At 51.3% G+C, this 26,955-nt stretch overlaps 11 protein-coding genes across 11 annotated transcripts in view; 5 read left to right on the top strand and 6 right to left on the bottom strand.

Moving 5' to 3' along the window:
* Positions 1-1,562: 1,562 nt before the first annotated feature.
* DACRYDRAFT_30411 (uncharacterized protein) lies at positions 1,563-1,793 on the bottom strand (the record flags this gene model as incomplete). Its single annotated transcript, XM_040774339.1, has 1 exon — positions 1,563-1,793. A coding segment is annotated over one exon (231 nt), but the record flags the coding sequence as incomplete, so codon positions are not given.
* Positions 1,794-3,962: 2,169 nt separating this feature from the next.
* Positions 3,963-4,502, bottom strand: DACRYDRAFT_108128 (uncharacterized protein; the record flags this gene model as incomplete). The annotated part of the gene is made up of 1 exon (XM_040768597.1): positions 3,963-4,502. One exon carries the CDS (start codon positions 4,500-4,502, stop codon positions 3,963-3,965), a length of 540 nt encoding a protein of 179 aa, XP_040628488.1.
* A 1,684-nt stretch (positions 4,503-6,186) lies between these two features.
* Positions 6,187-7,043, top strand: DACRYDRAFT_16233 (uncharacterized protein; the record flags this gene model as incomplete). The annotated part of the gene is made up of 5 exons (XM_040771178.1): positions 6,187-6,235; positions 6,286-6,351; positions 6,419-6,478; positions 6,531-6,571; positions 6,651-7,043. 5 exons carry the CDS (start codon positions 6,187-6,189, stop codon positions 7,041-7,043), a joined length of 609 nt encoding a protein of 202 aa, XP_040628487.1.
* Positions 7,044-13,403: 6,360 nt separating this feature from the next.
* Positions 13,404-15,533, bottom strand: DACRYDRAFT_95134 (oxidoreductase). Its single transcript, XM_040777275.1, has 6 exons — positions 15,260-15,533; positions 14,520-15,208; positions 14,012-14,475; positions 13,615-13,960; positions 13,503-13,560; positions 13,404-13,446 (listed from the first exon to the last, which is right to left on the bottom strand). Exons 1-6 carry the CDS (start codon positions 15,510-15,512, stop codon positions 13,436-13,438), a joined length of 1,821 nt encoding a protein of 606 aa, XP_040628486.1. The 5' UTR covers positions 15,513-15,533; the 3' UTR covers positions 13,404-13,435.
* Positions 15,534-15,788: 255 nt separating this feature from the next.
* Positions 15,789-16,128, bottom strand: DACRYDRAFT_108125 (uncharacterized protein; the record flags this gene model as incomplete). Its single annotated transcript, XM_040768596.1, has 2 exons — positions 15,789-15,857; positions 15,904-16,128. The coding sequence occupies 2 exons, from the start codon at positions 16,126-16,128 to the stop codon at positions 15,789-15,791; spliced, it is 294 nt and encodes a 97-aa protein (XP_040628485.1).
* Positions 16,129-16,528: 400 nt separating this feature from the next.
* Positions 16,529-17,278, top strand: DACRYDRAFT_22666 (uncharacterized protein). Its single transcript, XM_040772916.1, has 2 exons — positions 16,529-16,807; positions 16,871-17,278. The coding sequence occupies exons 1-2, from the start codon at positions 16,775-16,777 to the stop codon at positions 17,159-17,161; spliced, it is 324 nt and encodes a 107-aa protein (XP_040628484.1). The 5' UTR covers positions 16,529-16,774; the 3' UTR covers positions 17,162-17,278.
* A 2,268-nt stretch (positions 17,279-19,546) lies between these two features.
* On the top strand, positions 19,547-20,389 carry DACRYDRAFT_22665 (uncharacterized protein). The gene has a single exon (XM_040772915.1). It carries the CDS (start codon positions 20,022-20,024, stop codon positions 20,274-20,276), a length of 255 nt encoding a protein of 84 aa, XP_040628483.1. The 5' UTR covers positions 19,547-20,021; the 3' UTR covers positions 20,277-20,389.
* Positions 20,390-20,443: 54 nt separating this feature from the next.
* Positions 20,444-21,359, bottom strand: DACRYDRAFT_22663 (ribosomal protein 60S). The gene is made up of 4 exons (XM_040772914.1): positions 21,340-21,359; positions 21,047-21,112; positions 20,741-20,992; positions 20,444-20,690 (listed from the first exon to the last, which is right to left on the bottom strand). Exons 1-4 carry the CDS (start codon positions 21,340-21,342, stop codon positions 20,670-20,672), a joined length of 342 nt encoding a protein of 113 aa, XP_040628482.1. The 5' UTR covers positions 21,343-21,359; the 3' UTR covers positions 20,444-20,669.
* Positions 21,360-21,614: 255 nt separating this feature from the next.
* Positions 21,615-22,069, top strand: DACRYDRAFT_22662 (uncharacterized protein). Its single transcript, XM_040772913.1, has one exon. It carries the CDS (start codon positions 21,714-21,716, stop codon positions 21,873-21,875), a length of 162 nt encoding a protein of 53 aa, XP_040628481.1. The 5' UTR covers positions 21,615-21,713; the 3' UTR covers positions 21,876-22,069.
* Positions 22,070-22,094: 25 nt separating this feature from the next.
* Positions 22,095-22,828, top strand: DACRYDRAFT_22661 (uncharacterized protein). Its single transcript, XM_040772912.1, has 3 exons — positions 22,095-22,430; positions 22,484-22,565; positions 22,625-22,828. The coding sequence occupies exons 1-3, from the start codon at positions 22,405-22,407 to the stop codon at positions 22,805-22,807; spliced, it is 291 nt and encodes a 96-aa protein (XP_040628480.1). The 5' UTR covers positions 22,095-22,404; the 3' UTR covers positions 22,808-22,828.
* A 2,501-nt stretch (positions 22,829-25,329) lies between these two features.
* The window catches only part of DACRYDRAFT_22660 (uncharacterized protein), a gene marked incomplete at its 3' end in the record, with an annotated part of 4,380 nt that continues 2,754 nt past the window's right edge, over positions 25,330-26,955 (bottom strand). The window contains 9 exon segments of the mRNA XM_040772911.1: positions 25,330-25,461; positions 25,510-25,524; positions 25,544-25,721; positions 25,803-25,898; positions 26,060-26,109; positions 26,154-26,193; positions 26,246-26,305; positions 26,361-26,396; positions 26,841-26,881. Coding sequence (XP_040628479.1) covers positions 26,060-26,109; positions 26,154-26,193; positions 26,246-26,305; positions 26,361-26,396; positions 26,841-26,881 — 227 coding nt within the window.

The raw sequence follows: 26,955 nt of genomic DNA, 5'->3' as shown, positions 1-26,955 counted from the left end.
GCCTGACACTAGCACAGCTGTGTACCCAGAACTTTTGGGTAAGGCTGAGATCAAGTCCATGGAGATTGCTTCATAGGGGTGTTTCGGGATATCAAGGGGTGGAGGAGACCTTTCTTCCCGGTACAGTCCGGCTTGATTTTCTGACAGACATTGCATGTGTGCACCCATAGTAACACATCAGTCCTGAGAGTCCTCCAGTAGTAATGATCCCTCAGTTTCTCCAGGAGCTTCCAAGCTCCCAGGTGTCCACCCCTCCATGGCAAGTCATGCTCTTCCTGTAGAAGCTTCATTCACAAAACTGCTGGCTGTTAGGGCAACACAGGCTGACTAAGTCTGCTCACCTAAGAGTGCCAAGAGTCTAAGCAGGCAACAAGGAAGTGGAGTAGACCTGATGACTAAGACCTATCTACAGTATAGGTACCTGTGGATGATCCTAAGAGACCAAGTCTGAAGAGACAGTCCCCAGGCAGAGTAGGCCTTATATTTATACCTCTGTGGTGGAACCTGCTAGAACATCTTGCTTACTCAGCCTAGTCAGGTGATCAGGTCATATGACCAAGGATGAGGTCATATGAGGTCATGCACAGCCATGCACAGCAGGTCACCTGACCATCCAATCCTTCCAGCAGGTTCCAGCACATGCCAAGGTATACCAGCTACTTCCATGTCATAAAGGCTTAGTCATGTCTCTTGACCAAGCAATGAGCTGGTGCCCTGACACCCAGGCATGCTTCAGCTGAGTGTATGCATTCATCCCAACCAGATCCGCCACATGAATGGGCTGAACTTGTTGGAGGGCTGCACCAAGGGCAACATTGCTGGCATCCATGTATAAGCAGTAAGGGAGCCCCCAGATAGGATGCGCCAACACCAGGGTGGAGGCAAAGGCATTCTTAGCATTGTCAAAGCACTGCTGTTCCCTATCTGTCCACTTCCAGGCAGCTCCCATCTTGAGCAAATTGAATAAAGGTTGCCTGATAGTGGAGTAATGGAAGATGTATTGCTGGAAATACACAACCATGCCCAGAAACTTGTGCAGATCTGGGATGTTCTTCAGAGGAGCTAAGGCTAAGATGGCTTGAACTTTCTCTGCATGTGTGGACAACCCAAGGCATGAGACCTTCTGCCCCAGCAGCAGGATTGATTGATAACCGAAGTGACATTTCTTCAGGGATAGAGTGATACCAAAGGCAGCAATGGCAGTCAACACTTTGTCTAGGTGTAAGGGGTGTTCTTCAAAGGTGCATGAATATACCATGATGTCATCAATATACACCAGAGAGAACAGCCACAAGTAAGGAGCCAGGATACTTTGAATGATGCACTGAAACTGGCCAGGACCATTCCAGAGGCCAAGGGGTAGCCAAGTGAACTGCATTAGCCCTGCATGTGTGTGGAAAGTGGGTTTCTTGTGGTCTTTGGGCACAAGTTCAATTTGATTGAACCCTGCCAACACATTGAGGGAAGATAGAAACTGAGCACTGGAGAGGGCTTGAATGATTTCTGCCTGGCAGGAACTCATCTGGCACCATGCAAGCATTTAATTTCCTATAGTCAACACAAAAATGCACTTTACCATTGCAATACACAATCACCACCAGAAAAGCCCAGGGGCTGATAGACACCTCAATCATGCCTTGCTTGGACCAGGCTTGTAGTTGTTTATCTATTACTTCCTGCTTTGTGGGGGAAGCCCTGTACATAGGCACAGAGATTGGTTGGGCATCAGGTAATAGACAAATCCTGAGCTGCTCTGGATAGTGCCTGAGATGGCCATCAAACCTGAAAGCTTTCAAGTTTCAGCAGAGTAAGGCAAACAACATTTTCTTATTTGCTGTGGTCAATGCTGGGTTAACATCAAGGGTGGACTCCATTGCAGCCAAGTGAATGGGGTCAGGGTCACCAATTTCCATGGTTTTAGGTCCCCAGAGTTCCTCCATTTCCGATTTTGCTAAGGAAACAAACACTGAGGCTGTGGCAGCCTGTGAGGCTTCAGTACTTTTATCACCAACACTGTCCAGGTATTTGTCTGCTGGGATAGCCTTGCCTAGAGGGATACCTGAAAGCAACTCTATGGCATGGTCAGAGGCCTTTGCCATAGGGACCATAAAAGCTGGCAAGGTAATTAGGGCTGGAGCAGGTAGGAGGGAAGAAGGGAGCCCACAAGAACCCTTGAGGGTTGGTCAAGGTTCAAAGAAGAAGGTTTGGTCAGTTGGGAGCAGATTAAGGCCCCATACAGGAACTCATTTAGTGGAGTGAGCAGGAAGAAGCACTGCCCTATCCAAAATGACTGTGTGTGCATTCCTGTCCATCATCAATCAGAGTTTGCAATGGATCTTATTGTTCCTGTGGTGTAGCTGCTTCTTCATGATAGCCTTGGTTTCAACAGAATTGACATAACAAACTTCTGGGCAGGCATACACCTCAGGCAACAGGGTAGGGATATAGTAGTCAGAACATCCCACCCTCAGATGGGAGCCCTGAGGTCCACCACAAAGAGTAGACAAGGAATACATCTGAAGGAAGTCCTCTCCCAGCAGTAGTGGAGTGGACATCTCCGGGACAACATACAGTTCTGCCTCAAGCTTCACTTTGCCAGCAGGAGTGGAGAAAAAGAGTGGCAGGGTGACATAGCCTAGGATGAAAGCATGCCCAGTGAGCTGCACTAGCCTCGTGAGCTAGCCCAGTTTAGGGATGGAGGGCAATCACAGGGATTTCCAGAACACCTCCAAGCACAATGATATGCTGGATCCGGAATCTGCAATAGCCCTAACTGGGTCTGCAGAAGGTCACATAGGTTTAACCCACATGGATAACAAAATCATGCCTTCTGATAGACAACCAGGTAAGGCCTGGCAGTTGGGTGAGGGCGCTATAGGCAGAGGAGGTAGAGATAGGGCCACAGTTAAGGCTGAATGCATGGAGGGAGATGACACAGGAGACAAGCAGTGAGGCTTTGGGAGGAGATATGATTGTAAAAGTACAGATGGCACTACAGGAGACAGGGAAGCCTTCATTGAGTCAGGCCTTTTTTTGTTTATAAAATTTGAATCATTCATAAGCTCAGTAAAAGGAGGAACATAAGAAGCCAAGAATTGTTGTACAGAGTAGACTCAATGGGCTCATAATGGAGGCATCAGCTCCTCCCAGTTCATATAGTTATCCTGGCTGATGATGGGGTCTGGAGGTTTAACAAGGGAATCTGTCTGGATCTTCTCCCTCGAACAAAGATCTGACCAGAAAGGGGGTATCGGAAGAGACTGTGAGTACCATGTTGTAATATTCTGACTCATAGGCCTCCTGAGAGTCTATGAGATTGGGATCTTGATCTGTGATGTAGACAGTCTGGAGAGAGACTTCTTTCCCTTTTGCTCAAGCCCTTTCTGTGTGTGTGCAGTCATTGTCATAATGCAAGGCAGATCCACAGTGCTGGCAAGGGTAACAAGGAGAGCAAGCACTCTTCACACTGTTGTCCTTAGGAAAGGGGAATGGTCCTTTAGTGTTGTGAAGCATGTTGCACCTGAAACAAGGCTGTTTGGCTTTGGGACAAAGAGGATGGGAGGAAGTTAAGAAAGTGGAGGGGCCCTCTGCCGGCCCTTCTTCCTCTGCTACTGCAGTGAGGTATCCTTGTAGAGCTCTGGCAGACCTGGCTGCCAACAGAGGCCTGGCTTGCAGTACCACATAAACAAGCTGTTCTTCAAACTTGCTGGCCATTTTTAGAAGAACAGTCATGTTGGTAATGTTGTGCTCTGGTAACAGCATGACCCACTTGCAAGGGGCTCTCATCATAGCCAAGCATACCATTGATGGTCCAGAGGTGGTTCTGAACAAGTACCCCATCAACCGGTGACACCACATGAAGAAGTCTTGGGGAAGCTCCTGCTTGTGTCCATGTTGGCAGAAGCACTGAAGGTCGAAGAAGGTCCTCTGCCTTTCCTCCCAGCACCTTCCAAGCCAGCTGCCTAGGAGGAAACCTTCAGCTCATCCCAATCTGCCACTGCTGCACTTGTATGAGCAGGTTTGGCAGCCATCCACCATTCTTGGAGAGATCCAGAGAAGCAGGAGGGGAGGTAGGGGATGATTTGTTGGGCCAGGGCCCCCCCATGTGTAAGGAGCTGTTGTACCTGTTGGAAGTACAGAATAGCAGTATCTCTGTCCCCATTCCACTCTGGGAGGTCTTCCTGCTTGAATTTGAGGTCCAGCAATGGAAAGAAGGACATCACGGTACAAGCTTGGTCCTTGTCTTGCAGCAAAGGGTAGCATTGTTCCCACAACATGGGCAGGACTGGCAATTTGTCCTGCTGTGGATTGTTCTCATCTCCCCATGAGTAGGACTCCTCTGGGGCAAACACCTCTCTCTGGTTATTTCCTGGAGCAGGAGGTTTGCTGTCAGTGCTAGCATGGGCATGCCTGAAGGCGGCCTCGCCTGGGATGGTTGCATACCCCTGGGATAAGCAAGTGGCATAAGGGACTTGAGCATGGGAGGGGTCCAGGGGTGGCATGGGAGCTCTTGGATCCTCTGGGAGGGAGTAGCACTCTGCTGCTGGGTATCTTTGGGGTATGGCATCTCCTTAGGCAACTGGATTGAATACCCTCATCAAGTCCACCAGCAGTGACAGGCGAGTTGAATGAGGGAGAGGCATGGTTCTTGCTTTAGTGCGAGGAAGATCAATAGAAGGGCATGACTCTGTGGAGCAGTTTGGGTCAACCATAGAAGGAAAAGGTGGTGCATGGGCTTGATATATGCAGGTCATTTTGCTCATTCACTGGGTTCCCTCCCCCAGATAGAGTTCCACTTCAGAGAATTGATGATGTATAGCCATCCCCATGCCGGGGGTGCTATTTCGAAGGGCTTTGTAGATTGGAGCAGGGGTGGACCTTATGGACAATGAAGTGACAAGGCTGAGCTTAAAGTCTCTACATCTCTTGAGACTTATGGCACAAGAACAAAACTGGCCACACAAGATGTTGTATTCTTTGTACATGCTGCTTTCTGAGATGTGAGGTTTTGCCAAGGCAGTATGAATGTGTCTGCTGGGATTGACTGGGTGTGGGTGACATCCTTTGAAGGCTGCATTGACTGTATCAGGAATCAGAGGTTGCAAAGCTTCTAACTCCAATTCATGCTGTGCAATCATTACTCTGACCATGGCTAGACTCTCCTCTGAAAATTGTCATTTGCTTTGCCCTTGGCTGTCTGTCCTTTGGGTTTGCCAGCGATCTCTACCCATCTTTGCAAACCTCACCAAGTTGTCATAAAGTTGACTGAGTCTAAGAATGTATGAGGTGCCAGTTGGATCAGTGTGGGCTGCCAGGGCCATACACTCCTGGACCTCTTCTTTGTCCATTGGTGAGAAAGATCTAGTCATTCCTATGGGGTTGTTGCCTTTAGCTAGAACACTACTGGAGCCTGTGACTGCACCCTCCTCTTGCCTGAGGGCTGGGATAGGGTACAAGGGCAGTCCACCTGGGGGAGGAAGAAGGTTGTTCAAGCTGGCTGAGCCCAGGAAAGATTCTTGTGTCATGGTGAGAGGTTGACTCAGTGTGGGGGAAATTATGAAAGGAGCTATCGCCTGGGGGCATTCATGACCTGCACAAGTAGGAGGAGCAACAGGGTTATTATAGCTAGGTGTCACTCCAAAAGCCCCCTGTGATGGGGAGAACACAGAGGCCTCGGAGTTGTCTGGAGTGAATCAGATCTGTGTTGTGGGAGTAGACTTGCTATACTCCAGGGGTTGCACCAGTTGCTGGGGGCTGGAGGCTTGGCTAGGAGAGGGTGACATGTCATGGCTCTCAAGGTGGATTGACAGGAGGCAGATCCCAAATCAACCTCCAATTGTAACAGTGGGGGGACATTCAGGGTATTGGATCTGCTTTGTTGATTGCCTTCAGTAAGAATGCAAGGTAAGGTAAAGATTAGGGTGAAGGATTACAGTTCAGAAGGAATACAGAGAGTATGTGGGATGCCTCAGTCCTTGAGCTTGTCATCTTGCATGAATGGCAATGATGGGCTAAGGAAGAAGAGTGAGAGAAAAGGGGAGTACTACATGTATGCCTTAAGGACTATATGCAGAATCTAATTATGTGGAGGCTGATGACCTATCCCTCACTTCTCATGACCTCATCAGTTCTGTGATCATCACAGATACCACTGGATATTGTACCATTGCCTCACCCAGGCTTGGCATGGCTGGCAATGGACACAATGACATCTCTAATGACATCAAAGCTCCTGGTAAGTTTCCTCTCTGTTGGCCTGATCCAATGCTGATCTCTCCTTACCAGACAAGCGCTTGCTATTGGGCCAGGGACACAATGACATCTCCAATGACATCAAGGTCAAGGTCCCTGGTAAGTCCAACAATCAATCATCTATCTGTTCCTGCTAACAAAGGTACAGACAAACACCTCTTCTCAGTGCCATCTAGGGTGGCCAAGGGGCATGATGACATCTCCAACAACATTAAGAAGGGGCCTGGTCAGTACTTTCCAATTCCCATCTTTTGCCCAGTCTGCTGACTTTGTCTTAGACATTGCCCTAGCTATCCCCATAGATGAGGCAAGTGCCATGGTCAATCTATTCCTTCAAATGAAATCCCAAGGCCTGCCTTGAGGGTAGCCTCGTGTGTACCCATGGCCCGGCTATCCAGGCTCTCCCTGCTCCTAGACCCTCCATGCCATTGTCCACTGGCATGGGTCATCAAATCATGAATGACCCTCCCCCTCCCTATGAACCACAGTTCAAGTCCATGCCTTCTCTGATCCAGGCACCGGCTCAGGTGGCCAGCAGCCACCATGTCTTCACCAAGAAGACCCTCGCCAAGCTCACTGACCAACACTACTTTGAGCATCAGTATGCCAAAGGCATCAAGACTGGCAAGAACCTTTGTGTGTCATATGAAGCTACTGGTACCCAGTATTACCACAATTGGTGCCACAGCTGGGATGTCTGGTGGCATGGCTGGTCCCAGGGCTATGCACCTGTGGTGTCAATTGTTCTCACTGCCAGTCCTGTGGATCCCAAGCCTCTCCCTGTCCACTAAGCTTCCCACATTTTGCACCAATTGTCCAAGTTGACAATCAAATGATCCCTTTCTGTAGCTACTGTTTACTGATGTACCCAACAATGGGAACTTCATGGTATCTGCTCTTTGACCAGCCCATAGTTGTTTGAATGACACTCATTTGAAAAACGGTGATCCCATTTTGTGACAAGGTGATAATTACAACAATGTGATTCTACCATCCTGGGAGATCCTTGACCTCTTGCATGAGCTCTCCATGCAGCTCATGAGATTCCTCATGGCTGCCAAACAAGTACAGCCCCATCTCCTTATCCGGGGCATCCAATTGCATCCCAGTCATGGTCTCCATATGTTCCAGAGCCAAGGTCATCTCCTGCTCTTTGCACAGTAACAATGTGATTATCAGCTCCTGGTGTGCAGGAGATTCCCTCAGACAATCTCACAAAGCTTGGTAGATAGACCAGAAGGTGTCTATTGTAATTGCCAGATAACCCATTGCTGCATAGTGAAGGGTTATCTCTCAGTCAAAATCTGTAGGGACCATTTCGAAAACTGGGTGATCACAAGGAGCATATAGGCATTCAGCTTCCAGGAGATCATCTTCCTCCATGTGGATCTATACAAGGTCAGTCAAGCGCTCCTGCATGTCGAGTGGCCGTACCTTCCAAGTCAATGCATTGAAATGGCTGGGATGGTGGAGGATGTGTTCTGGATGACCATGGGGCAAGACTTTGGATTTGTTGTGTCAAGGCTGGCTTGTGTTGTGCATTTGTACGTACTCATCAAGCTTGTGTTGGATGAACAGAATAGCTATCCAGTGGAATGTATAGCTAAAAGCATGCTTAGTCCACTAACAAACTGATTTCCAACTTGCTCACTATTCCATTGTGTCATCCCAATCATACCATCCCTTTCTCACTCCCTTGGCGAAGAGATTCTCAAAGCCATGGGTGAATTCTCTTTGCAATTGACTCCATTTAATCTCTGGCTTTATGTTTGTGTGCCCCCTCATCCATCAATGCTGCAGTTGGTTTATGAGAGAGGGATCAAGGCATTGTCACAACCATGTATGCCTGTTGGCCACACCATTGTTTTCAGTGCCAGGATCACTTTGGGTGATCAGCAGTATGCCTGGTGATGCTCAGCAAATGCATGCAGATCAGTTGCAGGCTGACCTTTATGAGCACATGCCATTTCAAGATAAAACCAAAAGATAAGGCATGGATTTGAGTTGGTCCACCAAACTCAAAGCCACAGAAGTGAACCAGAGAAGCATTCAATGCCCAAATGGAGAAATAATCCATATTGGGCCCACTTATTGTGTTGATCCATGGCCACAATGTTGAAGACACCAGCAGATACGAACTGCTTGTGTCAAAGTCACTTGCCCTTTTGATGCCAGACATCCTCCGGATGATGCTTCTGGTTGTACTCACAGATCAGGTGGCTAGCTTAGTATATCAGTCTCAATTCCCTATGTCTGATTGCTTAGACATACTGCAATACCAGTAGACCTTCCATCCCTCTTAATGCCAGACTGCGGAAATTCTTGTCAAAGCCTCACCATATATGGTCAAATAGATTCAAGAGTGTGCCTTTGCTGACAGACACTCTTCAGCTCTTTACACCAGCAGGCTATGGTCTTTTTACTACTTCAATATCAGCAGGACATTGAGCATCTTCCTGGTATCAAGATGCACCTGAGTCCCAACCCTCTCTTCACAGCATCAACATTGCACTTAATTGCCTCAGCTATGTGAGCATCAGACAAGCCATGACTCCAATATTCTCGGATTTGTGGCAAGAGCTCATCATCGAGTACTGGGCAGGTGATCAGCATTCCATCATCAGGAGGAAGTCAGGAAATGACTTACCAGTTGGGAGATGCTGGTTCCCTTTCCTCCTGTGCAAGTTGCCCTCATTCAAGCTGCTGATCTCCCCCAGCTGGCTCAAGTTGACATTGTTGTCATCCATAAGAACCTAAGGACAAGAATGTTGTCAACTGATGGCTGGCACAATAACTAGTAATGTAAGGGTTGTGATGAAGGCAGTGTGGGGTTAGACTTGCTGCTGTGATGATGATGATCCCTGACTTGGCACCACCTTGCAAATCCTGTCCCTTCCATTGAACCTCTGTGCAACCACAGAGGGTCAGCTTTGATGGGCAAATCTTTCTTTGCTTCTCCCACTTCGAATCTCTGGCAACAAGTGTCCTGTCACTCCTCTCATTGGCTGGTGGATTTCACAGACATCTGACATGTCAAAAGTGGGCATGCAAATCCTGTCCTTTCTGTTGATCCTCTGTGTGACCACAGAGGGGCAGCTTCGATGGGCAGCAAGTATATTCTTTCGCTTCTCCCGCTCCCAATCTCTGGCAACAAGTATCCTGTCAGTCCTCTTATTGTCTGTTGGATTTGAAGGACATCTGCCATGTGACATGTGGGGATATGGATCTGTGGTGAGAACCTTCAACAAGACAGACACCCATGGCAATGATCGAGACTCCTGATGCCATGGTATATGCATCAACTCAGCACTGGGCCGAATAATGTCGATCAGTGTCCTTCCTTGCGAGGGACACGATGACATCTCCAAGGACATCCATCAAAGAAGGGGCAGATGTGGCAACAAGGAGATGTGGAAGAAGGCAATGAAACTGTGATTGGTCAGGGTACTAAGGTACATCTTGGCATTTGCATCTTCCCCAACCCACACTCACAACTGTTTGGAGCAGAAAATTATCAGTTTTTGGCTGAGGGCAAGGGACATGATGACATAAAAACCAACCTGCACTGATCTCTCTTCATTCCTTCAACCTTGGGCAACATTCCTCTTCTTTGAAACCCCTTGTCCTCATCCCCATCAAGTCATTGAGTTGTCATCATGAACAGTCAACCCAACCCAGTACTCTTGAATGCTTATATGCATCTGTCCCTGGCAGCCATGACATACATGGCTGCTGTGCCTATTCCCTGTAGCCAAGGTGCATTGTGTGCTGCCAGTCCCAACCACATCATCAGAGAGGGCCAACCCTACCAGCAAATGAAGGATGAATTGGGACACAAGCTCATCCCCATCTGTGCAAGCTGTTGGGTGAAATACAAGAGCAGAAAGAATACTACCTGGGCAACAACTTGCTGTCTCCATGAATCGATGCACTTTGAAGAGAGGCCAGCCCCACTCTCAATGCTGCCTGGCCTGGACCCCAACCTGATTCAACAGATGAATCATCAAGCAAAGCAACATGGTACATTGTTCAGTATAGACCATGTACACTACTAACTAGAGTGTAGTTGGGGAATCCTATGTCCAGGCAATCAGCAGCCTGCCCCTTGCCAACACTGCTGTGTTGACCAGTCTGACCATCAGCCCCAGTGTGCATTCCACTGGACCCTCTGGCATACCATATGCTAGAGGTTCCTCAGAACACCATGCCCAGTATCACATGGAGTGAGCTCAGTGTGCAAAGCAGGTGTATGCCAAGGTCAAGCCAGAAGTTATCATTATCAAATTTGCCATGTACCACTTTGAGCTGGAACAAGTGGGGGCAAGGTTCTTTATGGTATGCATGCCGCCTTCCCCTTCATGCCTCCTGGCTTATTGATTCACAGAATATTCAAGACAGACATGAGATGCCCGCCAAGAGCACCCTCACCCAGGTCAAGGAAGGGATTCTGTCAATTGCACAATGTCAGCTTGTGGAGGTAACTAAAGGTTACCACTTTTCAGTCAGCAACTTCATACTGCATAGCCAGAACACCATGCATTATGATTGATGGAACCCCAATGAACCACTATTCTATGACCAGTGTTGGGGACTGCCTCAAGGGAAATCAGCTGCAGCAGGACCAGTCTTTCAGCATGGGAAGACATTCAGTGTGCAATTGATCATGCTGGCCAAGGTACATGCTCAGGTCATAGACCACATGGCCATTGCAACAGGGACAATTCCCTTTGTGGTCCCTTCTGATGCAGAGGGTGCAAGAAGGGTGCTGCCTGTCAGGAAGCACCAATTGAGCAAGGTTGCAGAGACAGTAAGTTCATTTTGCTCCTTTTCCTTCCATGAGACTAATAAGAGGATGTAGGAATCTCGGTCCCAACATCCTTCCAAACATCCTCAAGTGAGACATGAAGAAGCCAGTGCCCCATATGATGGTCAGGTGTCCCTTGGCTTGGGCAAGGGACATGATGACATCTCTTCCAACAGAAATCCACCTGTCTGTCAGAGGAGCTTCTCCTGGGGATCTCCGGCCCCTGAGATTGCCAGGCTGAATCCTGAGTCAATTCAAGTGGCTCTACTGGGTAGCACAGCATTGATAGAATGCAGTAGGCTCCCTCCTGGTGAGTTAGCAGCCAAGTGAGTCAGTACAATATAAGCTAATGTCATCTAGGTGTCCACTGTGAAATGGGACTGTTCCTTCCCACTCCAACCATCTCCTTTGATTGTCTGGTCACTGAGAAAGGATGATTGGTGGTGGACTGGTTGAAAGATGGCTGGATGGCTGAGGTGAACTCCGATGATTGGCCAAGCATGACACTGGGAACTCCTGGGGCATTCAAGACTGCTCATCCTGGGTCGATGGTGTTGCATGAGTTGGCTTGTGAGCCAAGCCTGGCTGAAGACATCATCTTCAAAGCCAACAAATGAGTTGCCATTGCCCTCAAGTGCTGGTATGTTCCACAAGGTGTGTTTGGTGGTGGAACTGGCAGCCAACCCTTGTATGAGAATCTGGTGCATGTGGATAAAGAAGCAGAGGAGAAGAAACTGGCAGGGGAGGCAACTTGCATGATGTGGGCAAGTGCCCTGATGATGAAGGTCTACAAGCTGATTAAGCATGCGAAGAGCAAAGCCAGACCAGATGACCCCATCTCCTCAATCAACTTCCCCCAGGTCTGTTTCATTGAGAGTGGGCTGTTCTGTGTTCAATTGCCAAACCCACCAAAGGACAAGGGACAGCCAACATGTCATCTGCTTGTCTACCTGGTGGAGGAGCTTATCAATATGAAAGACACAGAGGGAGGCTTCATCAAGTATATTCACAATGCAAATGCCAAACTGTGATACCACACTGGTCAAGACAGCAAGATAGCATACTTCCTGGCCTTCTTGCAGCATCTCCAGTACCATATGAGTGGGGGGCAGCTCTTCCTAAGCAACTTCCAAGGTGAGTGTGGAATGGACTTTGCAACCAGTGGAACTGACCCACCCTCAAGGATATGGAGGCCTGTTGATGGATCCCCAGATTATGACAACACTGTAAGGCCTGTCAAACTCTGGATATGATTGTCACTGATGTGTTATCAGGGACATCAAACAAGAGATCTTCAGAGATGGGAATGTGGGGCATGCCTTCGCCACTTTTGAGCAGCAACACCCATGCAACAAGTTCTGTCATGCATATGGGCTGGTGCCATTCAAGAATGAAAACATGCAAGGGTGAGGGTGAAGGGAAATGGAGCTGAAAGGGAGAGAGATGCAGGATGGGCAGGGACAGGATTGGGGTACAATACATTATTCATTCATTCAACACTTTCTATCATACTGATGCTAACTAACAAAAATTAATGGAATAACTTCTTGAATATATACTTTGGAGTGCCTCAGGATGATGACAAGATGATATGTGATTTGAGATGTCATCATGCCCCTGCAAGGAGGCACTATGACAATGATGATATGTCATTGGAGATGTCATCATGCCCCTGCAAGGAGGCACTACAATGATGATGACATGTCATTGGAGATGTCATTGTGCCCCTGCAAGGAGGCACTATGATGATGACAACATGTCATTGGAGATGCCATCATGCTCCTGCAAGGAGGCACTATGATGATGACAACATGTCCTTGGAGATGCCATCATGCTCCTGCAAGGAGGCACTATGACAATGATGATATGTTGTTGGAGATGTCAACCTGCTCCTCATCTGGGGCACATTCAGCACCATGGATTGATGATCATCTCACACCATTGAAGTGAGGATACTGCATTGGTTTGATGTCCAGTGGCAGGCAGAAGTGATGGACAGAATGAAGCTAATAAGTTGGTTGGGGACTTGTAGAGCAGAGATGCAAAGGGAGACCATTGGAGTGAATAATGAAGGAAGAAGTATTGTTACCGGCAACTGACCCTGACCTTTGTCAACAAGTGGTCTGTGTGAATAGCCGGTGAGAAGCGGCATTTGAAATGGAGGCAAATTAAGGTACTCAGCCACCCAAGTGTTAGGTCTACGATGGGTCTACCAGGGGTCTGAACTGCGACGCGGAGCTGTCCTCTTAGGCTTTCCATAGTTGTCTAGGCAAAAGTGCCACTCTGAACATCCCTGATGGCGAACAATCATCGCGTTCTCTTTTGCTTAGGTACAATGCCTACAACGATCTATCATTCACCAGGGCTCCCAACATCCACTCATGTGAGCGCTGAAATCCTTGTCAACACCTTCCCATAAGATGGACAAATGCACCAAAGAACTCACAATACTTCGGCCCGCCCCCACCCTCAGGCACAGTCCAATTAATATCCTGCGTCGGGACCTATACCGAAGCGCGCTGAGCTCGCGCCTCCAGGACAGGAGAAAAAAAGCCCACCTTGATATCGCACAGTTTACAATGGATACAGTTCTGGGAATTGATCACCAGTTTCTTCCCGTCCCACCCAGCATCCTCTACGTTCTCCTCTGCCCCGGGAAGCGTCCCCTCTCCCTGCTCCTGGTCTACATACTCATACACCTGCGCCGGGCACGCGCGCCCCAATAGCCCAGCATACTCTTGCACGTTCTCCCTCACGTGCTTCTTGCGCGCCTCTATCCCCGGGTTGACCTTCAAGTGTACAGGCTGGTCCTCGGCGTGGTTCGTCCCTGTCAGAGAGACAGAAGTGAGGATGTCGAACGAGAGCGGAGGCTGGGGGGGAGGGTAGTCAATAGGCTTGAATTCGCTATCCCGGATTCAGCTCCGTCTATAGTCAGAAGTAAGACAGAGTACGCACCTCGCCTTCCTGGTATGCTCCGCATCCCCCACAGGCGTACGTAGCGTCCAAGGAGTCCGACCCTTCAAGATCAAGCTATCCACTCCGGAGTAGACGAGCCCGCCCCAGAATCCCCACTTGGCAAAGCTCGGTCTCAAGTTTCTCACTTCGGTCAACTCGTCCCACACCCAACTGCCGCGCATGCGCTCCTCGTAGCTGCTCATATCGACCACCTCGCCCTCTCCTGCGTGCTCGAGCGCGTCATAGGCCGCTTCGGCAGCTAGCATCCCGCTCTTCATGGCGTTATGCGTGCCTTTGATCTTGGGCACGTTGAGGAATCCTGCAGAGCAGCCGATGAGTGCACCGCCTGGGAAATGCAGTTGCGGGATGGACTGCAGGCCGCCTTCGTTTAGCGTGCGTGCGCCGTAGGCTAGGCACTCGCCGCCTTCTAGAACAGACTTAAAGAAAGGATGGTGCTTCATCCTCTGCTACGAATCAGCTGGGGTCCTGAGCTAAGGAAGAGACCCACCTGGAACTCGCGATACGGGCTAATATACGGATTCGCGTAATCCAGCCCGATGACAAGACCAAGACTGACCATGCCATCGGCCATATGATACAGCCACCCACCACCATACACGTCCCTACTGAGCGGCCATCCCATAGTGTGCACCGTCTTGCCCGGAACGTACGCCTCTGGCCGAACGCGCCATACCTCCTTCACACCGAGTCCGTACGTCTGGGGGTCGCGCCCTTGGCGCAGTTTGAACCTGTTCTGCAGCTGCTTGGATAGACTCCCATGCGCGCCCTCAGCGACGAGCGTGACCTTGGCGCGAAACTCCATCCCGGGCTCGAAAGAGTCTTTCATCCTTCCCTGCCTGTCCAGTCCGACTTCATTAGTGATGACTCCCTGTACGCGTTTGCCGTCCTCGGAGTAGACGGTTTGGGCACCGGCGAAGCCAGGGTAGATCTCCACGCCCTCGTCTTCCGCTACCTGGCCAAGCCAGCGCGCGAACTGGGAAAGGGAGAGCACGTAGTTGCCGGTGTTGTCCATCTGGGGAGGATGAGGCATGGGGTACGACCCGGAGGAAGTGAGAAAGCGCATCGTCGAGCTCGTAGCTGGCTGGGTGAGCGGGTGACCATCCATCGTGTGCCAGGAAGGGAGGAGTTCGTTCAGCGCTCTGGGCTCAACGACTGCGCCTGAGAGGATGTGCGCGCCTGGTGAACTGAGCACTGGGTTCCCTTATCATGCGGTGAAGGGGGACGTACCGACCTCACTCCCTTTTTCGAGCACGACGACACGGACTTCCCTCCGCCGCTCTTTCTCTAACTGCTTGAGCCGGATCGCCGCGCTCAACCCTGCTGGACCTGCACCGACGATGCATACGTCGACGTCGTCCGATGCGCGGTCGACTGTGAGGGGGTCGAAGGGTTCACGCTGGAGTGGTGGTGTGAGATGGAGTGCGCGGTGGGCGGTGTTGGCGAGACGGGAGAGACGATGAAGAGGACGCAGGATGTGCATGGTGGTGAAGAAGAGAGAAGCGACGATGAGGGGGAGAGTCGGACACTCACAGTGACGAAATACTCTTTCCTTATTGGGTGAAATGGCTGAGTCTCTTAGTATCGGACTTGTACTCGGATTATCTCGGCCCGCTTAAATGGCACTCTCTGGGCAGGGAACATGACTCCGGTCCGGTTATTACAGGGAATAAAAATCAATTTGGCAACCAGTTACAGAATTTGGTGGTTAGGATGGTGAGAGACGACTTGGAATTTCACAGTTCTTGGGTTCTACCGGTTATAGAGAATACAAACACCCAGCCATACCCGTACTCTTCACTCCCGTGCCAACCATCACCGGATACCTCTAGCTCACGTCAGGAACCTACATACCCGCGTTAGGAGCAACGTACGCGAACAGGGAGACAGCCATACAGGCGACGCAGGCGGAGGTCGTCAGTTATCAAATCGGGGTTGTCGAACCACGTGAATCGCATCTTTCCAGTGGGTTTTGCAAGGTGTGGTCTGGAAGGAGTGAGCGGGGGGATTTGGAGGGAGGAGAACGTACGAGGTTTGGGTTGAGGCGGCGGGTTGCAGGTGAGTTGGCTGCTGGCTTGCTTGTTCGTACGTCGAGCCATGGGAGGGAAGTTAAATACCTTTTGGTCGTGCTAACAACGACAGTGCATTCATCTTTCCGTGCATCCGAGGGACGAGGACATATTAACACCGGGAAAGCATCTCTTGGGTTGATCAACGCGGACCCGAGGATAAGACACTCAGTATACCACAGCAGCACATTCCTATGAAAGACGCAAGTTGATCAGAGTTCCAAAAGAGAGAGATGGAGCACAGAGACAGTCTTCTTCATTCCAAGCGAGGCATCTCACACATCAGTACTCAACTGAGACCGCGGGGTCCGATCACAGGAAACAAGCCTGATCAGGAACATCAGACGCTGACGATCAGGAACACGTGATGTGTCTAATTTTGAGTTGTCATGCCAAGAGCTCCACTGTATGTGCACCACGGTGACTCTTACTGCCTCAACAGGAGGTTTAGGTGCGTCCGGATTCCCACACCAAGAAGGGAGGGTATATAGCCCTCCATCCCGCAGTATCCCCATCACCACGCAGCAACATGTCCGTCCCTCCCACCACCACAGAGCCCTTCAAACCCCTCCACGGAGAATGCATATGCGGCCAGATCAAGTACGACATCCTCGCCCCTCCTCCCGGAAAACCGGGGGTGTGCCACTGTCATGGCTGCAAGCGCCAGACGGGGAGCATGTTTAGTGTCAACCTGCTCGTTCCGCGGGAGGTGCGTCCGAGGCCCAGGCGATGCTGATGTAGACACTGATGCTGATGTTGATCCTGCTCCCAGTCGCTCAAGATCGAAGGCCCATTCAAATGCTGGTCTCGTCCCAGCGACAGGCCCCCTCCCTCCTCGTACACCGACTGGGGACTAGCGTTCTGCCCCTCCTGCGGCACCCAATTCTGCGCTTTTCCCTCGGCGATCCCCAGCATGGCCGTGCTCCGAATCGGTACGCTCGATCCTGAGGACCTGGACAGCCTGGGACGGCCGCAGATGGAGATGTTTTGTAGTCGTAAGTTGGGGTGGCCGAAGGCGTTGGAGGGGGCGGCCCAGTTTGAGGACTGGCCTCCTAGGGGATGATGGGCTTCCGTCTTCGTTTTCAGGATTGATGGGCGTTGCTAGAGATTGACTGTAACAAATGGTGAATATGTGATTAAGAATTCAGTGTTGAAGTACATATGAGCTAGCCAGGAATACAAGGGATGTGATTATGTGTCCTGCCATTTGACCACCGATATGTCGTCAAACAAAAACATGGGGGAGTGGCGATGCTCTAAGGACATAATTGCTTCCGAAACACGCGGAGCCTGGGGAGCCTTTCCGCATTTACGAAACGGACGCAAGTTCATCGTGTTGGTTATTGGTCGGCGTCCTCCCTGCTTACTCTGTTTACCTGGACCTCGGATATAACAGCACGATGAGCGAGGCCGCAGGAAGCAGTACTTCTCGCACAGGATTTGATGGCACTGGCCGACCCGCACCGCAAGAGATGAACGCAAACGGGGAGATCGTACTTCGGTTCTGGCGCACAGACGCAAGCGACCCGCCCCGGTGTCCAGAGAACGTCGAGCCCATTGAAGTAGAAGGCAAGGTAAACTACCACCAGCTGGCCGAAAGAGAGTCTGCGAAGAGCGTCACATGGCGAAAGGCGACGGGGGCGTATATCGCTGAGAACGCGTTTAGCCTCGCGCCCGATGGTAAGCGCGCTATTGATGTGCTTTGGCACTTGTATGCTCACCCTGACGCGTAGAAGCGAAAAAGTATATTATCGATGATTTTCCTGAGGGCTACGCTCTTTTCATACACTGCAAGGGTGACCCGAGAAGCCTTCGTACGGATCCGTACCTTTTCGGTGCGCATATATGCCCTGAGATCGTCTATGCAGTATTGACCGACGAACATAGGGTCGAAGAAAGTGCTGAAATTCCGATCTACCAAAGAGTTCATCCCACACGCGTTATGGCTCTTCCGAGGCCCCGACGCAGAAGAAGAAACATGTACCTGCATCTACTGTTCTGGAGAAAACCGACACAAGAACGCGGAAAGGAAGGCGGGAGGGGAAGAGCCATCTCCCAACAAACCAAAACCGCCCCCTGCCGGTCCCAGTGCACCAAAAGTTCGCCGCGGGGTTGGCCGACCACCTAAAGCCGCGCGTTTGGCAGACTTGTCTCCCCGTCATGATCCGAGCATGGCTGAAGACGGGACCCCCGCCTCTACTCCGACTAAAAAAACCCGTGCGGCCCCGCCTCCCGCACTCATGCGCGCTGTCGAGCCGGAACGGCATATGGATCTCGCATACTGGGAAAAAAGGCGATATCGTGAGAGCGAGCTTGTGTGGGCGCTTCTTGACCCTCCGATCCAAGGAACAGAGCCATGGCAGCGCATAGATTTATGGCCTGCACTCATAAAACGGCAAGGGGCAGAGCCCGAATACCACCCAAATATCCTGCAGCAGAGCCCGCCGACAAACACTGTCATGTACCTTGCTGCTCATCAGACTGAACGAATCTCGATGCTTGACATTGCCCCCTTCCTCACATATGCTGTCCCATCTGCTTTCTTCAACTGGCTCATGTGCCAGGATCTCCCTCCCGACTTTCGCACAAATCTACAACGCCTCGACACGTTCCGACCTCAGATGTCCAAGCCTGTCATCCCTTACGCCCCTCCACCGATACCGCGCTTTGACGACGCGTGGCCGTCCTTTGTCCTTGCTCTCATGCTCGCAGGAGAAATCTTCCAGAAATGGTCCGTCTCCGACCCCTACGAAGCCGACAGACAATGGTTCCTCGATTTCCAGCTCACCCCACCACGACGTTTCCGCGAGCCGGGCGAGGTGTTCAGCGCAAAATTCGTCGACTTCACCCTCCTGCAAGGCATGTACCTCGGAGCAGAGCGCATATGGCAGAACGACCTCGTGCGGCTCAACACGCCTTGGGCGAACCTGCAGGGCATTTCTCGAGAGCCAACGCCTGGTTCGGCAACCCGCGGGTTGTTCTACGAGATCCGTTGGATTTTGAGAAAGAAGGTCACCAAAGACGACAGGGAGATCATCACTGAAGGAAGACTGTATGAGCTTGTCCCGGAGAACACGCCTGAAGATATTGACCTGATCAAGGAAGAGCCTATTCCACCTGTGCCTATTATATTGCCTACTGCTGGGGCTGCCCCGCCTGTTGGTCCGACTGCACCACCTGCGTCTTCTGAGATGAATGGAGCAAAACATGCATCCTATGCTGATGCTAATGGCTCGACTACCAAAGGAGCTGCTCACACTATACTCCCTCAGTCGAACGGAACGACACATGCCGCCATGCAGTTGGGTGTCCCCAATGGTATTCTGCCGACGCCACCGAGCCTTCATCAACAAATGAAAAGACTTTTGCTAGCACAACCGCCTCTCAAGGGGAAAGATGGACTGCCTACATTTGAGTACCCGCTCCCTCAAGCCCCACCCGGGTTCAAGTTCCGCTGTCTTCACAAGGCTGGCACAATCGGTGTTACCGTTGGTCCTCTTGCCATAGCTGGTCGTTATTATCGCCATCTGCTTGTAGAGAGCAGCCGACTGCAACTGATTATCGGAGACCCAAATCGTAACGGGATAGGCAGTGACCAGCTCCAGTCCCTTGCTGGTGCACTCCCTGGTCAACTATGCGCAATGATGCCTGTCGACTACATATATCACGGTCGGGGGATGACGTTTGTCGAATCTGAGCAAGCAGCGAAGAAGGCATTGGCCGAGAGATGGGCCGTGAACTTGGACCACTTTATGTCGCGCTTTGCGACGAGGGAGACGATGAAGCGAAAGCTGGATCAAGTTGTCCCACCTGTGGGGAAGGCAGAGTCAGCGGCCCCAGAGCGCGCAGAAGTGCAGGTGCCAGAGCATACAAAGGCATAGACCGAAGCGCGTGCAGACGTACAAACCGAAGAGCGCACAGACATGCAGATCGAAGAGCGCGTCGAGGCTCAGGTTACAGAGCACGTCGAAGACCCGGGTGAGGCTGAGGCTGCCCAAGTTCCGGATGGTGCCCCAGAACCTGAGATGGTTGATCCGGCTGAACTGCCCAACCTTCAAGTGGAGGACACCGGGGCGATGAAAGGCGTGCAGGCGACCGATGCTGAGGTCTTACAAACGGTGGACGGTGTACACGAGGACGACACTGGCGAATTCTTTACGGGTCCAATGGACACCTGAGTGTTTTCTGGGAATTTCCTGTTATCATACCCTTTTCATCTTTAGGCGTTGTTGTCTTTGGGAACGAGTGTTCCATCTCCGTGGGTCTCTACTATATGTGTGGCGAATGTGACAGATACTAATAAATATTGACATTTTTGCAAGTAAACTGTTATTTTGTTGAGGGAGTAAAATGTGAGGGCTGAGAAAAATCAGAGGGTGTGAGATACGTGCAGCAGGCACTGTCACATTGATGAACTGAGCTGCGAATCATGCTACAATTTGATCACACCATTTCACGCCCAAATTTCATGTGCCACATGCATTACCATAATCTGACATATGACAATCGGACATGCTGTATGCAAGGATGCGAGAGAGAAGCAATAAGAGACCACCCAACACCCAAGACGCTTAGTCGAAGAGACCGAAGCCCTGAATCGTGCATCAACAAGAGTGCAATGCAACTGAAAGAGCAGACATACCATGTCGTCGTCTGACTCCTCCTTCTCCTCCTCTTTCTTTTCCTCCTCCTTCTCTTCTGCGGCGGCCTCAACAGCAACACCGCCCGCAGCAGCAGCAGGTGCGCTGCCAGCGACTGGTGCCCCACCGCCAGCACCGACATTCATCAGCATCTCCTTAACCTCCCGCCCAGCGAGGGCTTTTGCGAGCAGTGTTGCCCAGATGGGCTCGACATCGACCTTGGCCGCTGTTGTGATGGCGTTGATCTTGTCGGCCTGGATGAAGGTCAGTACTAGGGCATGAACGAACGGTTATTCGAGGAAACGCACGGTGATCTCTACACCGTCATCGGCGAGGATGAGGGCAGCGTAAGTTGTGGCGAGTTCGGCAGAGGCCTAGAGAACCAGATCTGTTAGCAAACATGTTCCCACTGACACTTTGGACGTTCTGCAAGGCTCGGAGACACCAGGGCCATCTAACGCGCCGGGCGCCCAACCACCGAGTCCATCCACCCTCTGGCATCCACATCCACCTCACCGTCTTCGTCCCAGTTCTAACATCCCTTCCCCAAGCCTTGCAGATACCTCTACGCGTCCCAAGAACGACGAAAAGGGATGCTCACCATTGCTGATAGACGAGATACACTTGTGAGGAGAGGGCAGGTCGACGAGGCGAAGATATCTTTCAAGGAAAGGGCAGGGCGCGGACGGATTCTAATTTCTGTGCTTCTAAATGCTTCCGTCTTCTGACTACATTAAATTAACAAGACTGAGGCAAGAAAAATAGTTCTGATCGTGCGCAATATTCTTGCCTACCGAATACATTCTGACATCGCCTTGATGGCTTGCAGAGCAGTTCACAAGCAGGGAAATGACTACCCTACAATTCGGCTAGGTGGCAACAGCTAGTGATACACCTCTTGTGAAAGAGTTCTGTGGGAGTGCTCATCAAGAGAACCTGGTGTATCGACAGGAGCTTGAACCTACTCTCCGTGAAATGATCAATACCACGGTCCATGCCACTCGCGCAGCAGTTGCCGCCCATGTCGCTGCTATGCGCGAAGAGAGCTCTACTTTCCGTGAAGAGGTTGCTGCTGTCCACGAAGAGGTCGCTACTTTTCACGAAGAACCCACTGCCGATCGCTGCCTTGCTTCATAGAATGGAGGTTACAAGCGCCATTGCGAGCCATCTTCTCAACTTTCGTGTTACATCGCGCTAAACTGCACTTCAGGCTAGTGCCTGCATCGATCAAGCTGGAATTGGAGGAGATGCAAGATGATGCACGCATCAAGATACATGGACGGAAAACTCGTGGCGTGAGTTTATGATCCGACATCCGAAGGAGTCCGTCTCGACAAGGCCGCCGAGCGAGGGTTGGTATGATCCCGGAATTATCGACTTTCTTTATGACGAGGTACCACTCTAAGAAAGCTTTGAGGGGACACTCGATTCTCAGTTTGACTAGAGAGGGGTGAGGACGTGCAAGTCGGTGAGGTAGCATGTGGTTCCCACGTAGCTGTAATGGGGCTCGTTCGTCATGTGTCCAGTGTAAGTGAGGAGTGAGGGGCATCAGAGTATCCCAGGGAGCGGGGAGAATCACTGGACGAGTACTCCCGAAGATTCCTGGAACCGGTCCTGGAGGAACTGGTGTGCGTATTGCTCTTTTGCTTGCCGGTCTTCAGCGAAAATGTCTCCTCAACCCAAAAGAGGATCCTGTTCCCTCATCAAGCACTCGTCGAGAAGGGAAGAAGAAAGGGGAGACCCACCTCAACGTCGCTGGCGCAAGCATATGATACCTCCAGGCTAAATACCCCTCTCTTCCTACGTACGTCCGGTAGTCGCTGTTGCCTTGTGCTCTGTGGTGAGTTATCGCCACGTAGAGGACGGAAGGACGAGGGTGGACGCACGGGACGCTATGCTCGATCGCTTCTCATGTCACACTGCGCCTCACTAAACACCCCGATCAGTCTGGCCCGCGCCTACATCAGTGGCAGGGAAAAAGTATTCGAGGGAGGCGGAACGTCTCGGATGCGTCGGACAGGTTGACACCGCGTACCTTGAAGACGACGTTGTACGAGTCGACGAAGTAGGTTTCGTAGGCGCCTTGGATGCGGATGGATACGAGGGGAACGGCGCTGGCGCGTCAGCCTGGGGGTGCGGGCGGCGGTGGGGGAGAGACATATAAGCGGCGGGTGAGAAAGAACTGCGAAAAGAAGGGAGGAGCGAGGCCTTATTAGGTGATCAGCGTGGACGAGGGAAGAGGAAGGAACGTACCGGTGACACGGAGGATGTCGTGTCGCCGTGAATAAGGCTTTGCACTTCTGAGAGAAGGCGGTTCAGGTAGAGTCGTCCAGTATTGCCTCTGTGCCCGAGGGTAGCGTCGTGTGCGCTGGTGTGATGGGCGGTATACTTCGTGGTGGTTGACAGGAACGTGTGCAATGATCAAGTGCGAATAGATAAACAAAGGCGATGGCGTACACCTAGTGCGATCAGGGTTGAAGGTTATTGATAATAGGGGGAGAGAGCCACACACCATAATGGGAGAGCTGATGAGCATAACAACCAAAGGCCGACGTGCAGGCAGGGCACAATCAACCGCCGACCTGGGCCAGATAATCTTCAGGTGCACTTTCCGACATAGCGGCCCGTCACTAGGTCTGAACCAAAGTTAGAGGCTTGAAAGCGGAATTGATGACATTGGCGTACCGTTGTCATCTGAGCACAAGGGACGAAAGCTCGACTGTCGGCATGACGGTTATTCTCGGTGGTGAACGGGAACTTCATTGAATCTTCATCTTCGTGCGAGGATAGACACCTCTCATGAAATGGGGGATGGCGACTTCTGTGCTGGATGGGGGACCGACCTGAGTGGCTGGGTATGCGATGGGAAGGGACGGCATCCAGAAGGTTTGGCTTGGGGGTAAGGGTAAGAGGTTGGGAACTGAAGTGAGCGAGTATGTTGCTGATGATCGTGGCGGAGACGAAGAAGGCACGTGCATGAACCGTCTGCAGAGTGTGCTGCGGCGGCACGTCCACAGCGGCGAGGATGCGGAGCAGCCGGGGTGTAGGAACGAATGAGATAGGGACAAGGAAAGTTGGAGGGCGAAGGGAGAGGTGTGAAGGTCGGTCGTGGAGTACTGCTGACGATGACCATGGAGAAGAGAGCGTCGTGTGGATATCATAACCTGCCAGTTTGTCAGAACTAGTAGGAGGGAGGGAAGTGCACGCACAGTTATTGAAGGGAGGAAGATAGGCTGGTATCATGTGCTTCTGTGGATGAAGGTCATAGTCACATTCGACGGGGGATGAAAACATAGAATACAAACATGAAGGGTGCCTCTCTGTGGCGACACCCGACACAGTACGCTTGAGAAGAAGTTCTTACAAGACGATGGGTTCGCGGAAGAGAGGCCACGGAGGCGCTAGTGATGGTTGACAGCAGGTATATGTCTTCAGGGGTTGGCGACAACGGATTCTATGACGGATAAAGGATATGGCTGACTGATCGGATACGCGGTAGATAGGGACGACATGCGGAGAGCTTGGTGGTAAATGCAAGTGAGAGGTTGGGAGTGGGACTGAGTCCGCTGGGGAAAGACGTAGGAGAGAGAGCAGAACGAAGGAATCCGTTGGCACAGTGCGCCGCAGCATCCGTGAGAGGCGAGCATGCGGAGTGGTCGGCGACGCTTCTGGGAGAGGACGAGGCGAACGCTTGTGAAGGTCGATAAGAGTACACTGCGGACGAGGTGCACATAGAAGAGAGTGCGCGGTGGATTCGTAACCTGGCAATCGATCACAACGTGCATTATGGGGCAGGAAAGAGTACTCACAGTGCTGAAGGACGGAGTCGGCAGACGTCATGTGCTCCTGCGGATGAGAGTCACGTTGGGGTCGACGACGAAGGAGGACATAGGATACGTACACAGTGGGCGCATCGATTCGCGATAGGCGGTGTGCCATGCTTGGGAAGTTCTTGCAATTGGAAGGGGCGCGGAGGAGAGGCGAAGGAGGACCAGTGCTGAATGTTGGCAGCATCCACTCCTGGGATGGGAGTGAGCCAGAAACGTCCAGAGAACATATCTAAGGGGAAACAGGTGAATCAGCTCGCACTCAGTGTGATGTGAGAGGGGAAGACAGCAGACGGAAGTGGCGTACCGGCAATACAGAGAGCGTTGAGCAAGGATAAGAACCTCTGATAGAACCTCAATGATGACAGTGATAGGACCCAGTTATAGTCCTGTTCACTGCAGCAAACATACATCGAGCATTATGATAGCGAGAGCAGTGAATTTAGTGAATATTTGTTCCTGGGAAACGTGTCAGAGCGGGATGTGATGAGAGTGATCACACACCTTGGTCTCCAACTAGAAGTGCAGTGTTCGTTCCTAACTTGGCGGTGAGCCACGTCTGGTACTATGGGGAAGGAGAGGATACGCACAGTCATCCAAGGAGGGAAGGTATGTATCATGTCCCCCTTCGCATTAGTGTCAGGGTCATTCCGACGACGGGTGGACACGTACATAGCGGGAGAAGTGCGCAGGGGGAGGAGAGAGGGTGGAGGGTGACGCCGGATGTTCGGTATTATCCATAATGGATCAGCTTCTGTAAGTAAGTAGGCATTCATTGGCAGATGGTGGTGGATGGTGGAAGGGGGGGAAGGAGCGGTTTAGGGGTACACATGGGCGGTCGGGATGTACTGCGGATGGGGTGCACAAAGAAGAGAGTGAGGCGCATGTTTCACAACCTGCCAGTTCGTCAGAGCGAGTAGTAGCGGGGAGGGAAGGGTACGGACAGTTGTTCAAGGAGGAAGATGGGCCGACATCACGTGCTCATGTGAATGGGGGTCGTAGTCATATCAATGTGAGATGAGAATGCAGAATACGTTCATAGAATCTCTTTGGCGAAATACGGTGGGTTCCGCCAGAGGGAAAGTTCTTGTAAGAGGATGGGGTGCAGAGGAGAGGCTACCGAGGACCAGCGCTGATCGTTGGTGGCAAGTGCATTCCTGGAGTGATAGTTGGAAGAGACAGCCCATGTCGAGAAGAAAGGGATTGTATCTGAGCATGGTCATTTTGAGATGTCGACACGAAAAGCCAGTGGTGTGTGTACCTGTGATATGGAGTACTTATACGTGCTGTGATTGTGACAGCGAGAGATGTAAATCCAGTAGATATCTCATGCCTGGAAACGCGTCAGAGCAGAGCGTGATGATGTTCCTTACACACCTTGGCCTCCAACTGGAACTGCGGTGTTCGTTCCTGACTAGAAGTTGATCAAATGTGTAGAATGGCGAAGGAGAGGGTACGCACCGCTGACGAAAGAAGTTCTATATGGGGAGGCACCTGGACAGTGGTGGTGGATGTTCAGAGTGGATGCGGTGTGTGTCGTCAACCTGCTGGGTCATCACAATGTGTGCTGGGGGCAAGGGGAGGGTACGTACGGCTGTTCAAGGAAGATAGACATGTGCCACGTACTCCTGTGGATTGGCGCCATAGCCTAAGATTGATTGGGCGAACGTTGAAAATCGCGCAGGGATCGACAATTCCCCATAGCTTGGCGATGGATGCTTCTGAGACGGATCCCATGCTCTAGTCGCCGGGTGTAGGCATAAGCGAGCGGTCCGAGGGAGAGGGGAGCGGAGACTTGTGAGGGCCGGTGGGGATTGCGCCGCTGACAGGGCTGATGTCGATGAAAGTGCGGGGCGTGCTCCCAGCTAGCAGTTGATCAGAATGCTATCGCAGGGAAGGAAAGGATACGCACCGTTATTACGCAGATCGACAGGGGTCGTGTGGCTCTGTGAATGGGTGTCATAGTCATGCCGATGAGGGATGAAGACATAGAATACATACACAAAAGGCAGATCTCCTTGGCGACATTCGGCCTGTCACACTTGAGAAGCTCTTGTGAGAGGATAGGGTGCGGAGGAGTGGCTAGGGACGGCCAGCGCTGATTGTTTGCGGTGAATACAATCTGGTCGTATTCAGTGTGAGATAGAATCAAAGAGAGAAGGAAGTGACGCACTGGTTATAGGGAATCTTGAGCAAGGATAAGTACTTCTGAAAGAACCTAAATGCCGATGGTGACGAGGCCAAGTGACAGTCTGATGTAGTACGGTGAACATACATGCAGTAGTTATAGTCGCGAGAGAGGTGAGTTCGGTTCATGTCTGGGGACTGAAGAACATATCAGAGGGCATCAATATAATATTGATCACTGTGCGCACCTTGGAATGTGAGTA

Source organism: Dacryopinax primogenitus (assembly GCF_000292625.1).
Source record: "Dacryopinax primogenitus strain DJM-731 SS1 chromosome Unknown DACRYscaffold_10, whole genome shotgun sequence".
Classification (NCBI taxonomy): domain Eukaryota; kingdom Fungi; phylum Basidiomycota; class Dacrymycetes; order Dacrymycetales; family Dacrymycetaceae; genus Dacryopinax; species Dacryopinax primogenitus.
Note: the sequence above shows the minus strand (reverse complement) of the source record. Positions and strands in the feature narration are given on the sequence as shown.

Coding starts and splice junctions, on each gene's coding strand:
- DACRYDRAFT_22663 (XM_040772914.1), bottom strand. Junction 20,993..21,046: donor ATGACGGTGTAGAGATCACC/GTGCGTTTCCTC, acceptor ACCTTCATCCAG/GCCGACAAGATCAACGCCAT. Junction 20,691..20,740: donor AGGAGTCAGACGACGACATG/GTATGTCTGCTC, acceptor TGCACGATTCAG/GGCTTCGGTCTCTTCGACTA.
- DACRYDRAFT_22661 (XM_040772912.1), top strand. CDS start 22,405: ATGTCTCCTCAACCCAAAAGAGGATC. Junction 22,431..22,483: donor CCTCAACCCAAAAGAGGATC/CTGTTCCCTCAT, acceptor GGGGAGACCCAC/CTCAACGTCGCTGGCGCAAG. Junction 22,566..22,624: donor CGTCCGGTAGTCGCTGTTGC/CTTGTGCTCTGT, acceptor GGGTGGACGCAC/GGGACGCTATGCTCGATCGC.
- DACRYDRAFT_22662 (XM_040772913.1), top strand. CDS start 21,714: ATGATCAATACCACGGTCCATGCCACTCGCGCAGCAGTTGCCGCCCAT.
- DACRYDRAFT_22666 (XM_040772916.1), top strand. CDS start 16,775: ATGTTTAGTGTCAACCTGCTCGTTCCGCGGGAG. Junction 16,808..16,870: donor ACCTGCTCGTTCCGCGGGAG/GTGCGTCCGAGG, acceptor TCCTGCTCCCAG/TCGCTCAAGATCGAAGGCCC.
- DACRYDRAFT_95134 (XM_040777275.1), bottom strand. CDS start 15,512: ATGCACATCCTGCGTCCTCTTCATCGTCTCTCCCGTCTCGCCAACACC. Junction 15,209..15,259: donor CGAAAAAGGGAGTGAGGTCG/GTACGTCCCCCT, acceptor TCAGTTCACCAG/GCGCGCACATCCTCTCAGGC. Junction 13,961..14,011: donor GAGCATACCAGGAAGGCGAG/GTGCGTACTCTG, acceptor AATCCGGGATAG/CGAATTCAAGCCTATTGACT.
- DACRYDRAFT_22665 (XM_040772915.1), top strand. CDS start 20,022: ATGCAGATCGAAGAGCGCGTCGAGGCTCAGGTTACAGAGCACGTCGAA.